The sequence below is a fragment of the Mchenga conophoros genome, linkage group LG7 (genome assembly GCF_057382185.1).
Source record: "Mchenga conophoros isolate Kocher_MC1m ecotype Shallow Benthic linkage group LG7, M_conophoros_male_GT1.1, whole genome shotgun sequence".
Taxonomy (NCBI): Eukaryota; Metazoa; Chordata; class Actinopteri; order Cichliformes; family Cichlidae; genus Mchenga; species Mchenga conophoros.
The window spans coordinates 40,765,060-40,792,410 of NC_140532.1; the positions used below are offsets into that span (position 1 = coordinate 40,765,060).

Below are 27,351 nucleotides of genomic sequence, written 5' to 3' on the forward strand. Positions count from 1 at the left end.
GTGCAATAGCAAAACCTTAAGAGCACACAGCAGTCTGGATAATAACTGCTTAAGCCATCCATCTATCCCTCTCTAAAGACAATATGTCTTAAACCTGATGCAGTTGTTAAATTCAGTTTATAGTTGCTGTAAAGTATTTCAGTCTCAGTTTATTTTCTTCCCAAATGACCATCTAGTTGACATCAAGTAGGTCACCAAACCAAGAATTGAATCTTACATACAACATTACACAAATTAAATTACCATTTAGTTTCCACTTTTGGTAAAAGCAAAGCTGTTAGTATATTATTTGTTTCACTGAACATGTTTTACCAAGTAAATAACAATATCTGTTTTGTGTTATGTGCCTGTTGTTTGCATACGTACTATACCATCAGAAACTAATGCTTATATTACGTATAAGAAGAAGTGGTCATTATTAGAGTCAAAGTGGGGTGGGCAGATACAGACAAATAAAAAGGCACTGAGCTGTGGACAATCTGTACGGTGGAAGGGAACACTCTGTCCTACCACTTTTTATTCCTGCCCCATACTGTAAATCTCAGCAATGTGTGAGGCCAGCAAATACTCTACAGCACTGACCACTGCTGGGTCTCTGCGGATTGATTTTTCTCTTTTTGCAGAGACCGAATAATAAAAAATGGCTTTGAATGTTTTAGTTACTGAATTTCACCCTGCCTCTGCCTCTTCACCTCCTTTCAATCCACTTTAACCTCTCTCTCTCTCTTCTCTTTTCACTTTTAGGAGTCCCCTCAGGACAGCGCCATCACCAGGGACATTAACCGGACATTTCCAGCTCACGACTACTTCAAAGACACTGGAGGAGATGGACAAGACTCCCTCTATAAGATCTGCAAGGTGAGACACTTAACACACAAGGAGGAGGTTAATTTTTCCTCTGAAGTCAGCAGAGGGCATTATCCAGGCAGTCATTAAAATGGATTCACACAGTGCACAAAGCTACTGCAACAGCTGTATGCCAAATGAGGTGTAAACCATTTGGTAGCAGAACTGCAGAAACAAGTCAGCAGCACTCTTTTCCCCACTCTCCCCCACATTAACTTCTGCTGCGTGTAAATTTACAGCTTAAAATACACATAATGAAGAAATAACAGGGAGCAATAAACTGGGTCAAGAACAATAGTAGTAATACTTCGCAGTGCTCTTCAAGGATATTGGGCCAGTGGCTTAAGCAGAGATGATTAAAATGACGCTCCCACTTATTATAAATGTTAAGCTTTACTATTAGTGAGCAGTTTAAAGGTTTTCAAGAGGCACTCCAGGATAATCTGATATGTTTGCATTTAAAGATTACAATGAGTCATTTTTTTTAGTTTATTCAATAGAAAAAAGAACATCGTACTCATAAATAGACATTGATTAGTGTATAATTATATCTTCCAATAATCAGTGCATTGTCATAAATTGGGAATTAATCCATTTAAACTACATAGGAGCAGGGGCTGCCATGTTTGCCATGTTGCGCCACCATCTGAGCTGAGATGGGCGTCGCTGTTCCGCCTAATTATTTTTTATGTTTCAAGCTAGAGGCCGGCGGCATATGTAGTACGCCTCATAAATTACTTTTAATTTAAAGATCACAAATAGGTATTTTAAACTTTATTTATACATGGATATTTTAATTATCCCATTCTTATTATGTCTGCCTCATCCATTTCTTCTCTCTCTGCTCCCTCATTTCCAGCTCATCCTCTTCCTCCTCACCTCAAGCCTCATGCTCTGAACACATGAAAATGTGCATAAACATGCTTGTTTTTTTCCTGATATTGTCAGCAGATTAGACATGCGACCGTCCCTGTTTATTACAGTCTCACATCGTGAGTGTCAGAATGTCAGATCCGCTTCAAAGACAGTTTCAATAACGCCGGCTAACGGTGACCAAAACAGCAACACTTACCGACAACTCACCTCAGTATGAGACAGAAGTGAGTTTCACTGACTCGTCGACTCCTATCAGACTCCTTTCACAAAGTTTTACAGCCTCCTACAGTGTGAATAGACGTGGACTCCAGCTGAGATAACTGGAGGACTGACATTCTGTACTTACTTCATGAATGGCGGCCAATCTGCAATCTACTGATGTCTAGCAGTGATATTTTTCACAGTGTACCTTTAATGTGCACTGCTAGTTTACTTTTCTGCTTATAAAAGGCAGCATTTTGTGGTCTTTGCATGCATGAAGTTTTTTCCTTTCCCACTCAACTCACTTCACTGCCAGATGTTTATGCACCACTACTGCAGGTCATTAAATTTTGTTTTCTCCCTCCCATAGATTGTTTTGTCCCGTCTCCCTATAAACTCTTCCTTCTTTCCTCTTTCCCCTCACCTGCAACCACTCGAAGCAGATAGCTGACCCTCCATGCTCGTCTGGAGGTTTCTTCCTGTTAAAATGGATTTTTTTCTAGTCCTAGTGCTGCTCTTTGTGGATTGTCTGATTTTTGGGGTAGTCTTTCTAACACTGTAGGTTCTTTACCTAAGGTATAAATCACCTTGACACACCTGTTGTTGTGGTTTGGCTCACTATTTCAATTTCATACTAAATGGAATTGAATCAAAACTGAAATTCACATAATATTTAATAAATCTTTTGAATATTAAGAAGTATAAATAGCTGTAATAGACAGCTTGTGTCCTGACATAGATTTGTAAACTCACACCCACTCATGAAGTTGTTTTTTTATAAAACTGCATGTAATTACAGGTGAAAAACAAGCAGTTGGTTAGCTTGCAGCCGTCGTTCTTGATGAAACCTGTCAGAAATAAAAATAATCTCCATGTGAAATTGAATCACATTTCTCTGGAATACGATATAATTACTATGTAAATGACTGGCTCCACAGTAGGTCTGTAGAGCAGTAGTTGAAGGTGCCAACGCTAAAATCAACCGCTCATTAATTTACTTTCTCACCGGGTTACTGGGTGGTTCAGTGAGTTCATAAGAGTGAAAAGCAAAACAAGTTTTTTTTAAATCGAACGCGTAGTTTGGTGTGCGCGTTTGATTCAAAACGTTGGCGTTTTGATCATCGAGCATCTGTGCTCTCTTTCTCATGAAAACGAGCACGTGCGTCAATAATATGCATACATACATCTGAAGCTATACCTCCATAATTCGTCACGAATGTCCCGACTGCAGTGCGTTCAGTTTTTAGTTTCATGTCATTTATTATGTATAACTCAGGTGAGGACATCCATCTCTTCCCAGACAACCACCTCCTCAGGTGTGTTTAAATAATTCAGCGGGCCCTCCCTCTCCTGCATGTATGGATTGATCCACACTTTGTCCGTTTGATTCATGCTCATAATTTGTGTTTGTAGCTCAGTAGGCCACTACAGCCCTTTCGCCTGATTCTCTCCCTAGCTCCCAAAGCAATTTAATACATAACATTTGTACCAACATTTCCTTCAGACCCCTTTTTTCTTGCTTTTCTGTTTGTTTCTGAATCTATCCAGTTAGACTTGATTTCTTTAGGTCCTATTCAGTCTTTCTTCATTATTATACTGCCACACAGCTCATACTCATTATAATTTAAGTTCTCTGTAGCCAAACCAGCGTGCTGAGGGTGAAAAAATAAGGTATTTGTTTCATTTTGTTTGGCTTACTGTAATTGTGGGCGGTCACTGCCTGTTCTGTTGATGTGTTTTGTTTAATGTTTCTTGTAAATGTAGATATATGGTATACTAATTACGTTCTCACCATCAATTAAATGCAGCACAAGATCAGTATTTACACATTGCTTTGCAGCCTTGGTGTAACTTCCCAAATCTTTAGAAAAAAATGTATGCTATACTATACAAATACATTAATTTCTTTATTTCTTTTTTTTTATTATTATTATTTATCGTGACACTAGTTTGTTACCTTTCTTTCTGTCTGCATTCTTTTTTTTAGGCTTATTCTGTTTACGATGAGGAGATCGGGTACTGCCAGGGACAGTCCTTCTTGGCTGCAGTGCTGCTGTTGCACGTGAGTTTACATACCAGCATGTCCAGGGAAAAAAAAAAAAGTATTTCAAATATAGTGTCATAGCTGAGCGGGGCTGTTTTATTTCCCTTGACATCGATACCCTTCCAGCTTTCAGAAACACTGGAGGATTGGCTTAATTTATTACATCCTCCATCCTATGTTTAATGTCTCTCAGAACTTGGTCAATAAGTACCTATAAAAGGAAATTTTAGAGGTTTTATTTGTTTATGTAATGTAGACGGCAACATTAAACCACCTGCCTAATATTGAGTAGTTCTCCCTTTGCACTGCCAAAACAGCTCAGACTCTCTGGGGAATAAACAGGTCCCCTCTTGGGATGGGCTGTGTTGACTGGGACCAAGCATATCCTACAATTGCTCATTGGGATCTAAGGTGTTTGGAGTCCAGACCAACTTCCTAATCTTGTTGTTGTGTTCAGGAGTATATGTTGCAGTAACCCCCACGCATGTGTCTCTAGCAAAGGTTTTAACCGCAGAACTCTGCATAGTCATAAGGCTTTAATGTTGGGGTTTATTTTTTATTTTTTTTGTGTGTACAATATGGTCACAGTGATCATCTGAAACCTGTAGCTTGTTTTAAAACTCCTCTGTGGTCCGGAGAAATGCCAACAGTGCCACCTAGTGTAGAAACAATGGCCATTTTTATAAAGCATCCGACCAGAGGATTTTTTAAAGTGACATTTTAGAATTTCTTGGGGCACTTTGCAGTTAACTTCATGTGAAACCCTTGTTTTCAGCATGACTGAACTGACTTAAGGCACTAATAAGTAAATCTCTTGGTTTTCTTTAGATGCCAGAGGAGCAAGCATTCAGTGTCCTGGTGAAGATCATGTTTGATTATGGGCTCAGGGATCTTTTCAAGCAAAACTTTGAAGATCTTCATTGCAAGTTCTTTCAGCTTGAGAGACTTATGCAGGTTTGTATGATATAAACTTGTATAACTGAATGCTCTGCGCACCTGTACACTGATATATACTATTATATTATATAATGTAATACATAAGACCAGCAAGGTGTATTACTTAGTATTTAAGTAGAATTGAAGTGATTTCTAGCTGCTCTCCTTCCTTTCCCCCCCATTTGCTATCTTTTTTTTTATTACATCTTCCTTTTCTCCTCCTCCACATTCTTCAATCTGCTTCTCTAACCCCATGTCCTTTTGTGTCTTTATTGCTTTTCTTGCTTTCAACGTGTCTGTTCCAGGAATATATACCAGACCTGTACAACCATTTCCTGAATGTGGGCCTGGAGGCTCACATGTACGCCTCACAGTGGTTCCTCACTCTCTTCACAGCCAAGTTCCCCCTCTACATGGTCTTCCATATAATCGACCTGCTGCTGTGCGAGGTTCGTAATCTAAACACAAACCTCAGTGACTTCAATCGACAGAGGTAATGACTTATTAACTCATGGCATAGAAATGCCCTCAGCTGTTAAAGGCTGATGGGGTGTTGTGGTTACCCTGCCAATCCGGCAGGTGACATGATGTGACATGGAGATCCAAGTTTGTGAGTGGGGTAACTCGAGAATGAAGCGACATAGGAGTTTTAAATTCATACCATAGGTGTGTCTACAAAAAATATTGAAGGAGTTTGAATCTCTGTGACCTAAACCTTCAGCTCAAGGTCAGAGGTCCAGTCTTCTGAAAATTGTTTGAATTGATAACTCAAGAAGGAAATCGCCTTGGATTCTGAAATAAATTTTATACAGTGGTGTGAAAAAGGGTTTTCCCCTTCCCGATTTCCTTATTTTTCTTCTCTTGTCACACTAAAATGTTTCAGATCATCAAATTCAGATATTAGACAAAGATGTCTTGATGGATGCTCAATCATCCAGGTAAGGAAATCCCAAAAAGTTGATTCGATTCATCTGGATGTAGCGTTTTTAGTGGAAGAAATGTTTCGTCACTCATCCAAGTGACTTCTTCACTTTCAGCTGAGGTCAGCTTCTTGATCATTCATGTGAAGAATGATCTGCTAGTTTCAGTCATTATGCAAATATATTGTTTACTTAAGCTGAACTCAGCTTTCCAAAAATTAGGTTAATCACAGTTAAGTCATGATTTAACAAGATGGGCAATTGCTTTTCACACAGAACCAGGTAAGTTTGGATAAGTTTGGATAAGTTTTCTTCCTTAATCAGTGAAATCATTGTTTAAAAACACAATTTATTTGGGTTATCTTTGTGTGATATTAAACTTTGTTTAATGCTCTGAAACATGTAAGTGTGACAAATATAAAAAACTGTAGTAAATCAGGAAGGGCGCAACAACTTTTTCACAGCACCGTAGGTACCATAGATATCTTTTTTTTTTTACCCTGGGAATTGAAACTCTGAATATAGGAAAACCCTCGTCTCATTAATCTGCTGAATGATGTCAGTCCAGTGATGGTGGAAGAAAGCAGCAGGACTTGGGATGTGGTTCAAGATTTAGGAATTTATGACCAGACCCAGGGAGACTTGTTTCAGATCACACAATAACTCAGACCAGGGTAAAGTCTGACCTTCCGGTGTAGCGGTCCAAGCTGAGCAGCTGTCTTCAGATCCTGTGGAGAGATATGAAGTTACCCCATTAAGTCAGACCGCTTTAACAAATCATCTGGGAAGAAAAGGAGCAGCCGCTGTGCTTATCCACATACTTAGTAAAAGTATATCCCTAGAAACAAGCACACCACTTAAATATGGAGTTTTATTATGAAAGCACTTTAGATGTTTTATTTTTTCAAGAATAAGCATATGACAACGTTTATGTGTGATTTTTGTCAGTCGCTTTTTTCATTAAAACTTTAAGCAACAGTAATTAATCAATTCATTTTGTTTTTTTCTCCCCTCAGGGCATTAGTGTAATCTTCAATGTGGCCTTGGCACTTTTAAAGGTAAGAAAGCCCAGACAAAAAACGAATTATTTTATTGTTCAGCCACACCAAAGTGAAAATGGGACAGCAACCTCCTTGTGATGAGGGGAAATTGGTTGATGATTGTGTGTAGATTGCAATTGTGTTGTTGGCAACACCCTTAACATCTGGGTAAGGTATTTATGCAGGTCGACTGGCAGGAGGCAGCCTGAGACTGCAGTCACTCAAGCAGATTGGTGAAGGTTTGCAAATAAGTTCAGTCTAATTTTTAAAACACAAAAGTTGCTTTCAGCATAGCAGCTGACTGCAAGTGGTTTACTGACCTGGTCCCCGTCTTCGACGTGACCATTGAAAAGTCAATGAGATCACAAGTTTATTGCAATAAATTTGGTCGTGCTGCTCCAACCGCCGTCTTCTTTAGTGTGACTGTAGCATCAAACCAATGAGCATTCAAAGATGGCCAGAAGATTTGAGTGGAAACAGAAATGGAGAGGTTGTGCCAACAGAACCTCAAATTCTAAAAGGTTTATGCATGTGAGACATGTGCAGCCTCACCCCTCTGTTCTGTGCTAAAAGCAGTGCACGTGCTTTTTTTTAAGGGGACGTTGTGCTTGAAGAACACAGTTCCATCCATAAAATAAACAGGCAACATAAAATAAATCTGTGGAACAACTTTTATTTTACCATAGATTTATAGACTTGGCCACAAACACAGTCTTTATCTTAGTGCTCACGTGTTCCTAACCAAACCCAGGATGTTGCCTTAAGAATTGTTTCTTCATTTAACAAAAAAGGAAATGAGTCTTTCCTTGACAGGCTGTTTAGGCTTGAGTAATGTAAATTTATGTCTAATTTACCTTTTATCTGCTTTTCCCCAGACATCGAAAGATGATCTAATCCAAACAGACTTCGAGGGTGCTCTCAAATTCTTTCGCGTCCCTGTTCCGAAGAGGTACCGCTCCGAGGAAAACGCAAAGAAACTGATGGAGCTGGCCTGTAGCATGAAGGTTAGTTTAAAGCAGAGCATGTAGTACTTATACCTGCTCAACCTGGCTTTTTCTTAAAGATAGTAGACTTGTGTCTTATTGTCATATTTTGTATAAATAAGAATAAACAGATGATTTTCTTAAAATATTCAGAAAGCCTCAAACCCAACTGAACAGTAAATTATTAAACAAAATATATGGTACCAAATATGTGATATATGATCATTAGTTGATCATTCGCAGATCATTATGCACAAAAGTAAAAGATTTTTTCAAGCAGTATTTCTCAAATACCACTAGGGGTCACTGCCGTGCTTTACACCAACCTTAACAGATAAATCAAACACACGTGTCTTTTTCAGTATCTCAAACAGGCGCACTCGCACCTGTATCCTGACCCGTTTTGAACTGTCTGGCCTAGTTTAAGGGACCTGACTTTGAAGGTAGCTTTGGGCAGAGATATTTATTTGCACAGACCGAGACCGAGAGATTTGAAGTTTTTGGTTCGCAGTTAGACAGCTGGGCAGCAGGCAGATCATGTAATGATCTTCAGCAAAGAAATATCTGCTGGAAATAAATCAGAGGTATCGCTTTTGAATTTAAATCATAACCACCAGAAAAACACAGATTTTCTAGCTTATACTCCTTTTGGCTTATTTGACTTCTTCTATATGCTGTCTTTGAGTATTACACTTATCTGTGCTGCTTTTTTTCTTTAGGGATTCCCCGTAGCAAGTATGTTATCTGGCAAGAGAAAATAATTCCAAGAATTCATTTGAGGTCACTGACTACTGTAATGACTTCACTGGGAATTAAATCTCAGTCAAGGCAGAGTAATTTGAAGCTTGGATAGCAATGTGGGGTGATGACTGGCTGTATCAGTAACTAACCTGAAACGACTGAAGATACTGGCTGACTGGACTACAAATTGTTCTGGGTTGCAGCTGTGTTGGAAGCTTTATCTCAGATTTGACTTTATGTGATCTTTTTCCAGGTACACCCCTTTTTTTTTAAATGTATTAATTTCATTTCGGGAAGTCAAAGTAGCAACAATTAGGTCGCTTCCTTCAAGGTGACCGGAATCTTGAAAGTTTTTATTTTTTTTTTTTTTTTTTACAGCAGGCTTTTATTCTGAGGTGTTTCTCATAAACTCAGAGTTATTCTTTTAATGTATGACTTTAACCTTGGAAGTCCAAAGTTTTCCCAGCTTTGTTTCTTCCTTTAAATCTGAGCCCAGGCTGAGGTCATCTGTGACTTTGGTATTTCTTTTTTTTTTTTTAAACGGAATCTTGAAATTAATTATAAAAAATGTCTCCAAATTTATTCTCATAGTTCAACTTTCATAACTTTCTTCGTTGAATGTCAAATTTATTCCCTTCCCCTTTTTTAGTTTCTTAATGTACCCTAATTCATATTTTTAAAATAACCAACATTATTGGAAAATGAACATATATATAAAAATTCAACATCCTGCTTCCTAAGTCATTGAACTATAAGAGATACAAAACCTAAACAAGGCCATTTGTATCATCTAAATTATATTATCTGATATATATCTTATCAACTTTACATCATATTCACAGCAGTGTTAAAGCAGTGCTGAGTATCTTTCCAGGTTGGGAGTCTGCAAACTATTTACTTAACTGCAGTGAGAGGTCATTATCATTATTAGATTTTTAAAGTCAGTATGAGAGAAGTACTTGTGTTGTGCATTCAGCTCACAAACTGTATTCAAGACATAATCTCAGGGTCAAACCAGGTCATTTATGTTGTCTCAGTGTGCTTTTGTTGCACCAACCTCCTCTTCTCATCTGCCAGCCTTATGACTTCTAATGCTAATATATGCAAATTACCCCAGAAATTTAAATAAAACCATAAAAGTTTGAATTTCTTTCTTGGACACTTTTAAAAAAAAGTTTGGCGCGTCAAAGTTTTAGCTTGTGTTCATACCTTATAGTTCTGTTTTTGAGCTACTACACATGAGCATGCGTGTGCAGATATGTTTGTGCACCTACATACAGTATTAGTAGTTGCAGTTGATTGAAACCTTTCAAAGTGGAAAAATATTCTCTGTTTATAAAAAACTTTGGACTCGGGAGGTTTGTGGATACTCTCTGTACTTCATTGGCAATTTAATTATGAGCTGTTGGAGAACCAAAGTTTTGCCGTAGATGTGAGAAAAAAGACAATAAAAGGATGGATGCATTAGAGACCTGCTGCCCTGAATGACCTTCTGTACTTTGTGGAGGAGAACGTGCAACCAAACACACTGAGAGAATGCATAAAGACACATGAATCGGAACAGCATGAAGGTCATGCTACATCATTAGGTAATGAATGTTGAGATTTCAACATGGGGAAAAGTATATAGTCAAAGTATGCAAACACTGTAGTGCATTGATTGTGAACCCTTAACTAAGGGCATTGAAAATCCACACATCTCATTATAAATTGGTACTGGTAAGATTAGATGTTACAAACAGTAGCAAATTGGCCAATAATACCACCCCGTGTGTTGTTACATGTTATTCAAATGCATGAATAAATAAAGCTGCAGTCGAGCAAAGATTAAAAGTCTTCTGTCTTTGTTTGCAAAAGACTTGAAAACCTCTCCACTGGCCGTCACATTAAACCAAACTTAGTAAGCTAGTTGTATTTCCTTTCTTCATCATTTGTTGTTTTACTCTTTCTGCTCAACAGATCAGCCAGAAGAAACTGAAGAAATATGAAAAGGAGTACCACACCATACGGGAGCAGCAAGAGCAACAGGAGGCCCCCATCGAGAGATATGAGGTACGTGGTTTTTCTAACAAAATATTTCAGTCCCCTTTCTTGTCTCGATATGTTCAATACAGGAAGGTTAAATGATGAGTATATTTTTCTTTAAAAAAATAATGGCAAAAGGAAAAAGAAACCAGCCAAAACAAGAATGATATGCTCCTCCTATTTAGCATAAAGCAGTCTCATCCTTCCTTTTCCAGGAACAAAATGTCTGGCACAGCGCATCACTTAAAATAACAATAAAAATACGGCAGAACAAAAACTGCATGGTTCATAACAAACCGTTATTCTGTTGGACTTCCTCTTCCTCCTCCTCTTATGTCTGTTGTTTATCTGCTGGGCAGGGCATTTAAAAAAACAAAACAAAAAATGTTGTATCATTTTTGTTAATGTTGGTTCTTCTCACGTGTCACTCTAATCTTTCCCCAGAATGTTTTGATCTTTCTCCACTACCAAATACACAGAACCGTTATTTCTTTTGGCTCTGTGCATTCATTGCTTGCTCTGTGGTGTAGTGTTTAATAGACTGGCCTGGACAAATCTGCCATGGCGACCCCCTGGGGAAAAGGGGTGTGGCATAAAGTACCTATACATACCCATGCTTCAGTATTGTTTGGCTTGTTTGTTCTGTTGGCAAAATGATATGCTTAACACTGAGAAAAGTTTTAAAAGTGTAGGGGTGTTAGATGTTGCTTATATGGCAGTCTCAGCTCATTGCTGGCTAGTTACTAGGTCTATATAATTCAACTTTTATAGATATAAATTAGATGTTATTGCTGTGAAATTAAAAAGATGGCATGCTCTCATATAGTGCTGTAGGTGCATATTATTTAAAAATACATTATGAAATATTGTTCCATGCTTTTATAGCTCATAATGTCATGTTTTTGTTGATATTTAAACATGCCTTTGTGGTGGGTTACTAAATGACTTACAATTTACAAAACTTTTCAGCAGTAAAAATATTTTTTAAAAATTATATCTGTTCAGATTAGAGTTCTTCAGAAAACGTATATTATTAGAATTAGGATGATACAGATCTCGCTTAACTTTTCTTTATATTGTTTTCTGTCTTTTTACATAGTAACATTATTATTTTAGTGGTTGGTTGGTTTAACCATTTCAGTATTCATGAATTATGTGTCATCCCCACGATTACCATATAGTGGTAAAGCAGCGACTATATTCTGACATTCATAGCTGAACAAAGTAAATCTATATTTCTTGTGGACCTTGACAGTCCTTGTTCAGCAAATAAAAACTACAAGGCCATAGAAAAGCCTTTAACTATACATTATGTCATTTCAAGGGTAACAAGATGGTTTTGTGCACTACAAGATCATCCATCACTTCTTTTTTTTTGTTCGTGTCCAAAGAAGTGTTTTGATCTTGGGGTGTTTCTATTTTTGCCATGTAAGAGGGATTCATCCGCTCTACGCTAAAGTCAAATGTTCACGCCAGTTTGAGTCATAGTAGTGATAATAAAAGCTGGAGTTGTGTAGTCCACACTTTAATACAAGGATATGTAAATCCATGTGCAAATGGATCAGGATCAGACGGCTTAAAAAGAAGAAAAGTGACACAGACATGAAATGTTTTAACAAAGATGGAAACGTTGACCTAGAAATAGAAGGAGAGGTGTTAGAATTTGTGCTAAGTGCTCCGACTTTATTCCCACTACAGCTGTAGATTGCTGTTAATGATGTACAAACCGGTTATGTCTTGTTAAACATTACAGACATCTCTTACTTTGCGGCTACGTTTTCAGCTGATCAGAGTGAACTTTTATACTCTCGGTTTCATATGTGTGTTGTCGCATCGCTCTGGAAACTGCTGAACCAGTAAGACATGTTTGCACAATCAAACTTAACTCCATTTCCTTGCTCAGCTATCTCAGCGCTTTCCTTCCTCTTTGGTGGATCGTCACTTCTCCGTGTTCAGTGTCGTCTGTCTTAAACGTTTTGATTATTTCATTCTTAACATTTTTGTGTTGATTTGTGGTTGTTTTTCTCTTTTCTTCTTTCTAAACACTGCTTTTTTTTTCCTCTTACATTCACCATCTAGCGGGAGAATCGGCGTTTGCAAGAGGCCAACATGCGTCTGGAGCAAGAAAATGATGACTTGGCACATGAACTAGTTAGCAGCAAGATAGCCCTGCGCAAAGACCTTGACAATGTAAGCCAAAGAAGAATATTTGTGTATGATTGGGTGGGGCTGTTAAACTGTCATTTGTCACTTCTGGTAGAACATCTAAAAAAGGTTATAGCAAAGATGAAAGCGCAAGTGTTTTTGAACAGAAACTTTTTTTCCCCAATTCCTTGAAAAGAGAGAGAAAACTAAGAAGAAAGTAGGGCGACTCTGACTTTCATTGACCTACTGAGCACTGGGTTATGGTGTCTTTTGTGTGTCTGTGCATGTGTGTGTCAGGCCGAGGAGAAAGCGGACGCCCTAAATAAAGAGTTGCTGCTGACCAAACAGAAGCTGATTGAGTCGGAGGATGAGAAGAGGCGGCTGGAGGAAGAGTCTGCACAGGTTAGAGCATGTAACGCGCTCTCATCTAGAGTGAAACGGAGCCAGGGGAAAAAAGTTTCCTGCTGATGCCTAATGTGTTTGTTTTTCCTCAAAATGTCATAAGAAACACAGGGTTACAGGAAGCAACTGCTGAAACAGAAGTCGAAATATTAAGGTGACCTGCTATGACTGAGCAGTTTTTATTGTGGACAGGTCCAGGATTCACAAGAAATATTGCATCGGCTGATTTACTCTCAATCAGTGAAGTTCTGTTTGTCTCTGTCGTTTGCAGGGTATGACAGCCTGTGTGGAACTGCTTGTCTTTGAAACAAGACCGCATTTTATACTTTCCTGAGCTAGAAGCACAGCTCATAGTGAGCATGAGACCAGATTTTTTTCTGACCTTCAAGTCTTTACAAAACAGCCGTTATGTGATGAATATACCCCTGTCATACCTGAAGCCTTACATCAGACTTGGGAAATGTTAAGCACAGCCATCTTTTTGTACATGTTCTTCTGGCTGTATATTTGCCTCTCAGCCAGTTTCTCTGCATGAGACACATTTCCACATACTTTCAATTACAGAAATATTTTAAGAAAAATAAAACCACTGGCTCGCTTGAGACTTCATGTGTGGAGTTTAATGTTCTCCCTGTGTTTGTGTGGGTTCTCTCCGGATATGCTGACTTCCTCCTACATTCCAAAAACATGAACAGGGTTACGTTAATTGGTGATTCTAAATTGGCCAGAGGTGTGGATGTGAGTTTGTATGGTTGTCTGTCTCTCTGTTAGTCCTGTCAGAGACAGGCGACCTGTTCAGGGTGTACCTTGCCTTTCGGCGTATGGCAGCTGGGATAGACTCCAGCCCAGTCACAACCCAAAGTTAGATACAGTAAGTGGAAGAAAGAAAACGGATGGGTGCTTGCTATTGCTACATTCTGAAGGTGTTACAAGCAATTCGATTATTAATGATACCTACATTAATATGTTGATGACCTACATACAGTAAAAAACAAAATATACTATTCCATAGGAATTAAGAGAGTAATTAGCAACCAGGTGTTGCTAATCAAATGCACTTGATTAACTGATGATCTACAAATCTAGCCATCTCTGTAAAAAAAAGCTGAGGTTTTGACAATTTCCCATTAGTGGAAGTCCCAGCAAGGTTAGACTGTTTAATGATCCAATACACTACAGAAACCCAAGAAGTACATCTTAGACTTTAGGTTCGATTAGATTTACAAAGTTGCCTCTGAACAAACCGCAAGATTTCTAGACCAGTACCCTTTGGACAGATGAGAGCACAGTGGAGCTAGTTGGCTATAATGCACAGTGGCACTTTGGCAAAATCAAACGCTGTATACAAACATATCCGCACAAGCACCTCATACCAGCTGTCAAGCACAGTGGCAGAGGCGTGATGATTTGGGTTTGTTTTGACATTTACAGGACCTGCGTACCTTGCACTCGTTAAGTCGACTATGAAGTCGTCTGTATACCAAAGTATTTTAGAGTCAAATGTGAGACTACAGTTTGGCTGGATTGGATCATACAACAGGATAATGATCCCAAGCACAACAGCAAATCTGCATCAGAATGGAAAAGAAAATAGTCAAGTTTGTTGCAATGGCCCAGTCAAAGTCTATTTTAACATTTTAAAGAGAGCCGAATGAATGCCCACAAACCTCAATGAACTAAAGGACCATTATAAAGAAGAGTGTATTTCTCCACAACAATATCAAAGACTGATAAAGTCATACAGAAAATTATTACTTCAAGTTATATACTGTTGCTACAGAAATGCAATAATTGTTCCAGTGAGAGAGAAAAAGATACAGAATCTCATTTACTTTAAAACCGCATTCCTGTATAGTCAACCCTCAGATATCAAAGGTTGTCAGTCTTTGATGGTTATTTTTTCAAGTTCAAGTAAAGATTCTCTTTGATGGAGAGCACAGACCCTGCTGCCCTCTGATCCTGTGCATGTTTCACGTGGTCCTCCAAGTGTCTGTGGTGTTGTTGAGTTTGTGTAACTGTGACTGATTCATGTGCTCGAGCAGAGGTTGCATAGAGGCCATGACATTGCCCTGAACTTAGTGTCTGCCAATACCTTTCCATGTCTCCTTTACATTTCATGGCAGTCACACAGTCTCTGGGGCACCACTTCTGTCCTTGGCCTCTGCCGTGTAACAGCCTAACTGTGTCTCTGTGTTTTATCTACAGCTGAAGGAGATGTGCAGACGAGAGCTCGATAAGTCAGAATCAGAAATTAAGAAGAACGGGTCCATTATTGGAGAATATAAGCAGGTATGTATTGTCTGCCTACTATATGCCTACTTTCACTTTTCAGTTTACTGTGTGCAACTGAATAGTTACATTAGCAGGTCTAATAACTTTCATATATGTGATGTAAGTTAAAAAGTGGAAACTGTCACACAACAGTTTTTATCACAGTTCTCTTGAAGCTTATTTTGGAAAAACAAACTTATTTTAGTTTGTGTTTTCCATTTAGTTCAAGCTTCAAAACCACATCTTTACTCCCCACCCTCACAGACAGGTGGATCATAGTGCATATACACTCACCGGCCTTTATTTATTATTATAGGTACATATTACTAGTTCCTCTTAGACCCTCATTTCTCTTCCGAGCTAATGTAATTCGTCATTGTATAGTTGCTGGAAACAGTCCTCAGAGATTTTGATCCATATTGGCACGATAACATTACAGAGTTGCTGCAGATTTCTCAGCTGCATGTCCATAATATGAATCACCCCTTACACCACATCCCAAAGGTACATTATTGGATTGAAATCTGGTGGCTGTGTAGGCCATTTGAGTATATGTCATGTCCAAAATAACAGATATGGTGTGTTATTTGATGGAATTCTCTGATAGGCTGTGGTGGCCCAAATCAGCATCATTTGGCACTAATGGGTGCCAAGAAAATATCCTCTTTACCATTACACCACCAGCACCAGCCTGAACTGTTGATTCAAGGAAGAATGGATCCCTCTTCTTAAGTTGTTTATGCCAAACTGTGAATCCGAATGTTGCAGCAGAAATGGAGACTCATCAGACTGGGCAATGTTTTTCTTCTAATGTGTTGTCCAGTTTTGGTGAGCCTTAGCAAATGCCTCAGTTTCCTGTTCTTAGCTGACAGGGGTGCCACCTGGTGTGGTCTGCTGTTGCTTTAGTCCATTAGCCTAAAGGTACAATGTGATGTGCATTCAGAGATGTTATGTGCATACCTTGGTTGTAACAAGTGGTTATCTGAGTTACTGTTGCATTCCTATCAGCTGAAAGTAGTCTGGCTGTTCTGACATCAGCAAGGCAAATTGGTCTAGAAAACTGCTGCTCACTGGGTAATTTCTCTTTTTTAGACCATTCTCTGAAAAACCTAGAGATGGTTGTCTGGGAAAATTCCAGTAGATCAGAAGTTTCTGATATGCTCAGACCAACCTGTGTGGCACCAACAACCATGTATCATTCAGAGTCACTTAAATCACATTTCTTTCTCATTCCAGTCCTCGGTTTGAACTTCAGCAGATTGTCTTGACCATGTCTAAATGCACGGAGTTATTGCCATGTGATTGGCTGATTACATTATTTTTAAAAGCAGTATACCAGGTATACCAAAAAAGTGGCTGGTGACTGTGTACCTGAAGGGAAATACAAAAATAAGCAATGAATGAGGTAATAGGACATTTAATTAATGAAATAATGTGAGAGTTTAGAATAGGATAAAAATGGGAGCATCATAATCACATATAGTGGGAGCATGTTGTATGTATGTTACTCTGGCAGGGACAGACTTTTCACATTGAATTCAAGTCATCCAGAGTTGTTTCATTGTTCATAGTACGCTGAATTTTAAAAATGCAAATTCACCTTTTACACACAATCCAGCAGAGGTGGTGTCGCCAGCTTCTGTTTCTTCGTTTCTATAATTCCAACCAAAATGACTACAGTATATATCTATCAATATGCAATATTGTCTAATCTTATCAAAAACCAAGGAATGGAAAAGTGTCAGAAAATTGACCAAAGCATTTATTGCTGAAATGGTTTCGGGCTGAAATCCACTGAAGTCTCACAGTGACCCAGAAAGAATAATTCAGAAGGTTGGGATAAAAATTCAGAGAGCATAAGCTGCCAGCAGTTGGCAGTCTTCACATAACTTTGAGCCAGTGCTTGCATGTTTGTCACTTTTTAGTTCATTTATATCTCGAAGCATAATGCTAATTAAATCCACTCGTTTCTTGTTGACTTTTTTCGTACGCTTGGCTGTCATTGTTGATAAGTTCTGCTTTTTACTCAGCTCAAGTAGCTTCACCAGAAACACCATCATGGTATTTTTGTTTTTGGATTATAGTTATGTTTTTGTGTGTGTGACTGAATTGTGAATTAGATTATGTGGAGCTCTGATTCCCTTGAAAGTGAGCTTTTGAGACGCTTTACACCACTTATCTTTCCTTACTTAGCCCGTCTTTTCATATCTAAGCTTCGATCGAGCCATTACCGTGGCAGGACCACTCATAAATATTTAAAAATAATATACTCTTTATGAGCGCTCTGTTTTCCTTCATTTATCTATTTTCTGAAGCAGAGCTGTTCCTTAACTGAACCCGGAGCTTTTGATGGCTTAGCCTGCAAGCATATTTAAAGTTCCGTCTGTCTGAATTCCTCTCAGATCTCATCCTGTCACTTCGTGCTTAAATATAAACTCACCCAGATCAAGTGCTATTACCATCAGCGCGGGGACATTATGCAACAATCCACCTCCTATTCCTCTCTGTGGAGGGAAACAGAAATAGAAAGAAGACTAATTTAGGAACAGACCTCAACTTCACCTGAGTCTAAAAATAATAACCGTCGACTGGCTTTGATGGCAAGTGTGAAAACCGGTTATCGAATGTCCCACCGATGAGAGGAGACCGGATTTGATGGTTTTTGTGTGTATCATGGGTTGCTAGCTTGCGGTTGAGAGCTGTGTTGAGCAGACTGAAGTGTGACAGGAAGGAAGAGGGTGATTGATGGAGAGCGGGGGAAAATGAACAAAGTGTGTGGAGGGGGAGGGGGGAGCATTCAATCCGCTGGGATTGACAAATTGAGGGATTCCCTAAAATAGCCTGGGTTGTTTACAACATAGATAATGCGAATGATTATTCACGTAGCAATTTGCTCTTTCAATGTGTGTGAATGCCAAGAGTTTCTTTGGGGGTTTTATTTATTTATTTATTTTCCTGTGGAAATATAGCCCAAAAAAGCTTTGTGTGCTAATTGCTCCTCGAGCTCATGAGGACAAAGACAAGTCTGTTAACGGTGGAGCTAAAAACGGTGTCAAGTGGTGCATTGCAATCCCCGTTCTAGGACTGGAGCTTTTGTAGATAGATGCAGGCTAGCTGGGTGCTAGCCAGGTGAAGCAGCACGTGCCAGCGCTCGTGTCTCTTGGGTTCTGTTAGCATTGCGTTGTTTTCTCTTTTCTAATTCTGATTGTTTTCCTTGTCGGTGTTTTCGGTCAGTTTTGACTAAATAAATAAATTTGATCTGATTTACTTTTAATGGTTTTAATAAGATATTTTCATTCTGGACAACATATTTTTGTTAATTTGGGTGCATCAGCACAATTATCTGCTCCTTGTGGAAATATGATGAAGTAATTAAGACTGCATGTTCTTGTAGTTCCTGCATTGTAAGTATAAGTATACTGTTTGCATTCAATAGAAAGAAAGCAAAAAGTGCCTCAGGCAGTGAAGTTACCGTGGGGCCGGATAAATTATTAAATGAAAATATTTAAAATAAATAAGGCTGAGATTGTTTTGTAGGAATAAATTGAATATAAAAAACTTTTTTTTTAAATGCCCTCTGGGTCTTGAGCCTTCAGCAACGAGTGCAAAATCCATTATTACTGTGAAACAGTGGTATAGAAAAGAAACTCATAACAAGGATGGAGAAAATGACTACCGTGGTCATCCTGAATTTAAATGAGCAAAATAATCATTTACAGCTTGCTTGCAGATGGTGCAGCGATAACGATTCCTTGCCCTAGGATGGACAAGTACCCCCATCTTTCACAGGCTTGAAATCCCATCAGAACATATTGTCCTCCTCACTATGTCCCTGTTAGAGTCATCCTTCTAATTATAGAAAAAAACTGAAGGAGAGTAAAATCCCTGCTGCCGAAATGGGGACAAAAACTGACTGAAGACTTGAATGGCTTAAGGCTCAGCAGCTCGGGTAAGAAAAAAGCAAAAAAGAAACAGATGCTCCACTAGTTAAAAAGGACGCAGGGAGATTAAAACTGCAGGACTACAGACAAAAGATCAAAAAAGAAGAGATAAGAGGTCAGTAGTGACGGAGCTGGGTATAGTAACGGCCAATATGAGGGAGAATGTGACAGGATGGAAAGATAGCTGCATGATAAGTATAGTAAAAAAAAGAGAGATGAGGGTCACCAATATAATGTATGTAACACAGAGAATAAGAGCAAAAGTAGATGTCGAGATAGATGGACTGTCTCTAGACGGCCTGATGTCTCTTATAGGATAACTCGTTGCACTCTGATTTCTCTGTCCGTCTGCAAGCTACAGGAAAAGTTTGTGGGTGTTTGTTTGACTCTCAGGATGCTTGTAGCTGTTTGAAGGAGAAGGGGAAAAGGAGATTTGAATATACATAAGGCCTATGACGCCACTAATGCACTTAAAGCTAAGAGGATAAAGTCCATACAGACTTATTAACCTATAAACACAGTAGGGGAAACACAACTGTCTGTCTATTTGTTAGCAGTTTTCAATATATCATTTTCAAATTTTGATTGACAGTAGATGCCAACAACACCTTGAGGTGATTTAAGACACACCAGTTGTGAAAACCAGTAAAAATTGTATATTACCCACAATTTGTTTTCATCTTCAAACTTCTCAACAATATCCTAGACCTTGGGGGGGCATGAGCACTTGACCTTGACCTTCATTGTTAGCGATAAAAAGGTCAGAAGAAGAAACCATATCAAAAAATATGTCATACGAAAAGCGATGGAGAGAGTTGTACACCACCTCAATTCAACACCTTACAAGGTCACAATGATGCCATAACTGACTGACGTCATCCTAGGATAATAAAACATGCGCATGTTATAATAAAAACATTATAAAACATCGCAGTTTCAGTATAGCCCTTGCCCTACGGGGGGAGTGGTGCTCTCTGAGTGCTGATGTTATTCTTATTACTCTGTCTGTATTGTGTTTTTACCATATTATGGGGATGAACAGTTTTCATTCATAAATATTCATCAAACTTTTTCTGAAAGGGAGTTTTTTCCCTCCTGTTTTCCTGTGTATACTTTGTTTTACTATTAGGTTTTTTGTTTTAAAACAGCCCAGTGGCTGGGTGCTTAGGTAAATTAATGATTTGAATCTTTGATTGTTGTTGGCCGAAAACTAAGCAAGCTTTTGTGGCTTGTTGGAGCTGTGTTGAAGCACCAGAGACTGGAAAAAGTTTGACTTGAAGTACAGATTATTGGTATTGAGTATTCATTTTAATTGAAAAGCGTTCCTCTGGTTTAATTGACGAGCTCTGTCTAAAAGTGGGTGAACAAACCAAGCTGTTTTTGTTTTCTGCAGATCTGCTCCCAGCTGAGCGAACGACTAGAGAAACAACAGACGGCTACGCGAGGAGAACTCGAGAAAATCAGGGTGAGTTTTACACCAACCCAAATGACGTAACCATGACGCCAGGATTAACTTTGTCACTTTATGAGTTTACAAAGTGTATTACAATTTTTACCTCTCATTACTCCATGAGCTGCCATGTAATGTGCTCCTCTGTCAGCAGGATTCAATTCATTGCTTAAAGACACTTCTGATGAACAGATAACCTGTTTTAACATCTGAGACACAGCCTCATATACATTGATTTGCTTGTCAGTGAGTGAAATAAGTATTTGATCCCCTACAACCCAGCCACAATTCTAGATCCCACAGATTATCAATCAATTGTAATCTGTGGGATACTCCTGATCTGAACTTATGTTCTTAAGCATATACCTGTCGATAGAATCAGTTTCTTCCATTGCAACCTCTCCACCTCCATGTGCAAGACCAAAGAGCTATCAAAAGACATCAGGGGCAAGATTGGCTGAATGGACTTCAAGACCATCACCAAGAAGTTGGTGTTGTGAAATATAAAATAACCAGTTGTTATAGATGTAGAGGTCAATGCAAGATTTTGGCTCATGGGAGGAGGAAGATCATGAGAAAAGTCTTGGAGCAGCCCAAAAGTACATGGAAGGAGCTTGTTAATGATCTGAAGGCAGTTAGGAGCACAGTCGCCAAGAGGCACCTCCACTGGTAGCACACCATGCAGTAATGGTGTGAAGTTTTTCAGCACCCACAAGGTCCCCGTGCTCAGGAAGACACATGTACAGGCCAAGAAATGCTGACTCAGACCCAAAGAACACCCCCTGCATAGTCAAGCATGGAGGTGGAAACATGCTGAAGAGCTGTTTTCTGCTAAGGATACGGGACGACTTCACCGCATTGAGAGGCCGATGGACGGATCATTTACTGTAAAATCTATGACATGAACCCCCATCCCCCAATACATGCAAAAGAAGCCAATGAGCCTTTTTGACCAATTATATTAAAAATGAGCATCAACTCTTGTTACTCTGGCATCCCAGCACAGAGGGCCTACTTAGTCTAGAGATAACTGGCTGTCTAGAGAGTGGTTCTTAGCTCTGTCTGGAAAGCTTTGAGTCAAAGATTACATGAACAAGAAAGTTTGACTGAACCTACAGGTTAAAGTAAAACCTGTAGTTAAATGTAATGTTTAAAATCAGATCTTTTGGGGGGAAGAGTGAGGAGCATGACCGAGGAGGCCATGGCAGTTTTACCTGTGGCCCGTGAAGTATTAGTTCAAACAGTAGGCGATGTAAGAAAAGGGCAGTTTTGGCAGGAAGCTCACAAAATGTTTAGTGCACCAAGGTCAAGTCATGTAAAGGTTGCAGCATGTCCTCTCTGCCTGTGTGGAGGTAAATCTGTGCAGTTTTTTTCTATACTACTAATGGTGCAGAAATTCTCCTAACTGTCAGCAGCTGCTGTAGCTGCTCACAGATGCATTTTTTTTTTTTAGATATTTAAATAAACACACTGACAGCGACTCACTAAAACTGAATTTGAAGTGACAAGAGCACCAATTGCAGCTCAAGTACTCTGCTGCTTCATTAAGGCCACTTCTGCAACAATGAGACTGGAAACTTTACATATAATTACTATTCAGCTTAAAACTGGCCACATTTAATCCAAATTAAATATTCTCATAAAATATTCATTTTTAGGAAGCGTCTCCACCGGCTGCCTCAGTCGGCTGTTGTTACTGTGGCAAGCAACCCTGAATGTAAAGTCCTGTCGACAGTCCTACATGTTGGTGCCAACTCAGGCACTGATCTGTCTAGAATAATCTCAGAGGAGTCGCCCTACTAGTCTGGTTATCCTGAGCCAAACTTAGAAAGAGCAACTGAAAGTAAATAATACTTTTACTTACCTCATCTGCTCAAACAGACTTCATATGCCTTCTGCAAAAACATGGAATTTAACAAATAGCTCAAAAAGTTTTGAATGAATTCTGATAAAACTCTGTAGGGGTGTAGAGCGAGGTCATGTTAACAATCCATTAAAATTAGGATCATATTCAACAAAGTCTTCAAGGTCACTTTCATGATTTATGGGTCAAAAACGGACAAAAACCCTTCGAACTTTGACACTATGATTCTTGCGGTGACTTTAATTTCATACCTGTCAGCATCTTTTTTTGTTTGTTTTTTTTGGATTTAGGAGAAGGTGGAGTTATCAGCTCGCACTGTCAACCTAGGCTAACAATTCGATCCTAAGTAACAAACTAATACACACTTTTTGACTGGCTGAACATCACAATCAGTGACACAGCACAGCATGTATTTTCTCAGATAATTACAGTAGACATCAACACTTTACACAGGTGAGATGTTCCATTCACTGAGGTGAAGCAGACTTTAAGGTGAAGCAGACTTCCAGGCCTGATGAGTTATTTAGAAATGAGAAGAGTGAGAGAGAAATCTTTCTTTTTGTTTTGTTTTTAGCACCAGGCTATAAATCTGTTTTAACACATGAGTCTATGGGGTTTTTGGACGCAGCCTAAGTGGTGATCATTATGAAAACTTTACAGCGAGAAGACAGCTGGGTAGCTATAAATATCTGCATTCAATTGAGACAACAGTTGTTTGGTGAGAGGAAAAACATTTGGGGCATTCTCCTGTTCCATTTTAAGTTTTCCTTTTCTCACTCCGTCTCTTTCTTCTCTAACCTTGCTCAGGCTTAAAGTGTCCTCTTACCTCTTCTGTTTGTTTCTTCCTCCCCCTCATATGTAGGCGAAAGTTGAAGGCTGCGAGAAATGCAGCAGTCTTTTCAACAAGGAGGGACGGGTACGGGCCGCTGTGACCACAGCATCTGCCGGGGGAGCCGAGGAGACCGATGAAGAGAAGGAGGCTCTGAAAAACCAGCTGAGGGAGATGGAGCTGGAACTAGCTCAGACCAAACTGCAGCTGGTGGAGGCCGAGTGCAAAATCCAGGTAGGGTCCAGAGGTCAGAGTGTGAGTCATTCATTATTCTGACATGGGATGTTTCTTAAAGTTGAAAGTAAAACATTGTGTCATTCGTGTTGAAAGGAGAAAAAAAGGAGGCCACATTTCTGCTCTAATTACTTTATCACCCCCGAACAGGCACAGCAGCAGTAACCTGCAGCACAGGCCCAACAAATGAAAGCAGAACATTTTCTTTTAAGAAGATAGAGTTGAAGAAACCTGCAGCTTTATGCGACAGCTCGATTTAATTTACTAATTGAGGACACTGCTGTGATCACAGGCTCTGAATCAACGTTAGCATGTAATGGAATCAGAAAAGAAGCATTGTTATTATAGCGGGGAGCTTTTAAACATTGCTGTGTTAAGTGTTTTTTTTAAAAACCCGTGTGAGCAGAGTGAAAAAATTGAGGTCTAGTTTCTAAATAGAGGCTTAAGGGGGAAAAATGCATTAAAGTGACTGCAACAAAGCGCTCTGTGTGGAGATTACTTGGAGTGATGATGAGGAAAGTTGAGGATTTTGTGTTGGACTCAAAGCTGCAAAGTAAAAGCAGTAAATAAGATATATTGCCTGTTTGGGCTGTAATTTCTTGCTCTCTTTCATCCAGGATCTGGAGCACCACCTGGGTCTGGCTCTCAATGAGGTGCAGGCCGCCAAGAAGACCTGGTTCAACCGCACACTCAGCTCCATCAAAACCGTCACTGGGACCCAGGGCAAGGAGACCACCTAACCTAACATTCCCTATCCACCCAGTTTCGACCGGATTATGTCTGGAGATCGGCGCAACTCATCACGCCGAAACCTCCGGACCTCTAACGTAACCCACCGGGCCATAACTTTGACATGAACATTAGCCGTTAAATCCCAGGATCACTTTGCTACAGGCTGTGTTCCTCCTAACAACAATATCGTCGTGTTTCCCTCATTCCTGATCTAATCTGCCCAGCACAAATCCCAAATGACTGCAGCCAACTGATGAGAAGGGGTTGCAAACATGAGATGAATGAATTACAGCAGTACCACTCTCTGAGACAGTGTGCTTCCAGCAGTCACATAAAGACAAGTGTTTAAAAATGAAAATAACAAAAAAACAGCATAATTATTTCTGTCTTTGTACTGCTGATATTAAAGACCCACAGAAGGAAGGTAAGGACACCTGAAATGTCTTTGTCCTTACGGGATAGAGAAGAAAACACTCCGTCCTTCCTTGCCACTCTGTGTGCACTTCCCTTCTAAACTACTGGCACAAAACTACCAGTCCCTGTAAATGTTTTGTTTTAGGTACGAGAGCTAATAGATGCCTTTTTGAAACGGAGCATTTTCTAATTTACGTTGAACAATACCTTTTGTTGTTGTCTGTTTTGTTTTGCTTTTTTCTTGTACCTTGTCAAATATGCTTGCGTAAAGGGGAAACGTATGTGTGAATGTAAGAGCGCATGTTAATTTGCTTTGTTTTCGACTGTGAGGTGATGTTTGAGTGGATAAATATTTGACTAAAATAATGTGCAAAACTGTGTGTGTTCAAAAGAAAGAGCTGGAAAGTGTGCGTAAGCCCTAGGGAAAGAAAAAGCACTAAGGTTGTGAGTGTACGCCTGCATGCAAGCTGTTTGTCTAGTCTGCTTCAATGTTCAAGCGTGTATATGAACGATGCTAACAAGAGGTTTGATGACAAAGCCTTGATCTGAAGGTTGGTAAAAAGTGGTTGGTATAATTATGTAATTTATGATAAAAGCTGCTGTAATGTTAACCGACAGCTTAACCTTTCCTCGTGTCAAATTTCACACGCAGGGTTTGTTTGGTTTGGGTCACTTGGCGCAAAGAAAAGCTCAAAACCACGCAAACCTCTGTGTGTGCTGCACAAGCGTACTGTGAGAGTGTGAGGATAGCTGAAACACACAGCGATGCATCGTTTGCCAGAAAGCTTATGCACTGCTTAGAGGAAGTCTGAATCGGAAAACACACACAGACAGAAAGTTTGATTTCCTACTGCACTGAAGCCCACCTTTAAGCCCCGCCTCCCTCTACCCACGCCTCCAGCTGCACTGCAATCTTTGACCTTTTGACCAAGGTCCCATTTAATCCTTGGTTGTGCAGCACGCCAGGCACATTTCAGTCACACTTTTGGTTGTTAAAAAACACTGAACTAAAATGCAGACACACATGTGTGTGTAAATATATATATTTTAAAAAAAAGCTAGTTAAAAGTAGTCCCTCATGTCCACCTGCACAGAAGGTTATAATAACATGAGATCTGAAAGAAGATATGCAGTTAGCAGCAAAACCGTGCTCTGTCAACGAGAGGTCAGTCCAAAACACCAGCATGAAGGACACAGACGAGAGCGGGGAATAACCAGATAACGCATGACATCACAAGACCTGGGTGTTTGATGATGCAACAAGTTAAAGTTTGCGTTGTTGTGTGTCTCTATGCTATTAAGTCCAGTATCCAGTCAGAGGTAGCATCGAGGGATTAGATTGCTTTACTGGCTTCCAACGCAGAGCAAAAGCCCCGCTAACCCCACCCCCCAACAGATCGATGAATCCGTGCCTCGGAGCATTCGACGTGCTCAATCAGATCACAGTGCTGAGGAGACTTAAACATTAAGGTGGCGACCGACACTCCTGCGAACGCAGGGACAGAAAGGCCACACATGTGAAGACACCTGTGAGCAGCTCAGGAGTGTGGATCAGGATAATCCGTCTGTGGGGGTTGATGTAAAAAAAGTGCTTGTGTGTTTTCATATTTAGCCAACTCAAAAGGGAGCTCATCAATATTCTAGTTTCTATTCATAATTTACTGCAAGACTGAAAAAAAAATGAGAAAAAGCGCAATTTTTCAAACTTACTGTAAATTGTATAAATTCTGATATGAAAGGTGTAATCTGATTGGCTTGTATTCTAGTGATGTCAGAGGAGGAGTCCGCATGAAGTTGAAAGAAATGAAGGGCCATCCCTCTAAAGGCACTGGGTTGTAAATAAGAAACATTAAAAAAAAACAAAAAACCTAAATATTGAGTTTTTGTTTATGATTTTCTACTCTGTAACTATAACTAATGATGCCTACTTGTACCCACCCACCTGCTGCCGTGCTACAGTTTGATTCACAACAATGTTTTAATGTTCGTTTGTTTATTTGGGGCTCTTTTTTTTGGCTCTAAGCTTTTCAGTCAGACTGCTGTTTGGTTAATTAAATGCCAAAACGTAGCTTTATCATCCAACGACAAAAACATTATCAACGTGTGCAAATTGTAATAGTGTAGAATGCACTGTGTATACTTCATGAATTTCAATATAAAGATATCAACAGAAGAATATCTGCGTGTCTTTCCGTTATTTTGCATCTTTATTTATTAAAAAAAAGACAAACAATATAAAATCGAATAAAGGTTAAAAGGAACTTTACAGGAGCACAGGGCTAAAGTGATAAAGTCTCAATATGATATTGTGGTTTGAAATGCCAACTGTTTATGATGTGAAAAAACTTTATCCTGGTTGTCACATTCAGTATTTTGCATACTGGGACCTTTTATGATTATGGAGGAATAAGATGAAACGGGGATGGAAAGAAAAACAGAAGGGAGCAGACCGCCCTG

The 27,351-nt window shown here is 39.3% G+C and overlaps 1 protein-coding gene across 3 annotated transcripts in view; it reads left to right on the forward strand.

The window, feature by feature from the left end:
- The window catches only part of rabgap1 (RAB GTPase activating protein 1), a 76,650-nt gene extending 49,578 nt beyond the window's left edge, over window positions 1-27,072 (forward strand). For all 3 annotated transcript variants that reach the window (XM_085279259.1, XM_085279257.1, XM_085279258.1), the window contains 13 exons: window positions 745-858; window positions 3,911-3,985; window positions 4,796-4,921; window positions 5,209-5,352; window positions 6,840-6,881; window positions 7,739-7,867; window positions 10,547-10,639; window positions 12,692-12,802; window positions 13,055-13,159; window positions 15,365-15,448; window positions 20,765-20,836; window positions 23,548-23,748; window positions 24,366-27,072. In XM_085279259.1, the coding sequence (XP_085135385.1) occupies window positions 745-858; window positions 3,911-3,985; window positions 4,796-4,921; window positions 5,209-5,352; window positions 6,840-6,881; window positions 7,739-7,867; window positions 10,547-10,639; window positions 12,692-12,802; window positions 13,055-13,159; window positions 15,365-15,448; window positions 20,765-20,836; window positions 23,548-23,748; window positions 24,366-24,488 (1,419 nt within the window). In that variant the 3' untranslated portion in view covers window positions 24,489-27,072. The remainder of the gene's footprint in view (window positions 1-744; window positions 859-3,910; window positions 3,986-4,795; window positions 4,922-5,208; window positions 5,353-6,839; window positions 6,882-7,738; window positions 7,868-10,546; window positions 10,640-12,691; window positions 12,803-13,054; window positions 13,160-15,364; window positions 15,449-20,764; window positions 20,837-23,547; window positions 23,749-24,365) is intronic.
- The last annotated feature ends 279 nt before the right edge of the window (window positions 27,073-27,351 follow it).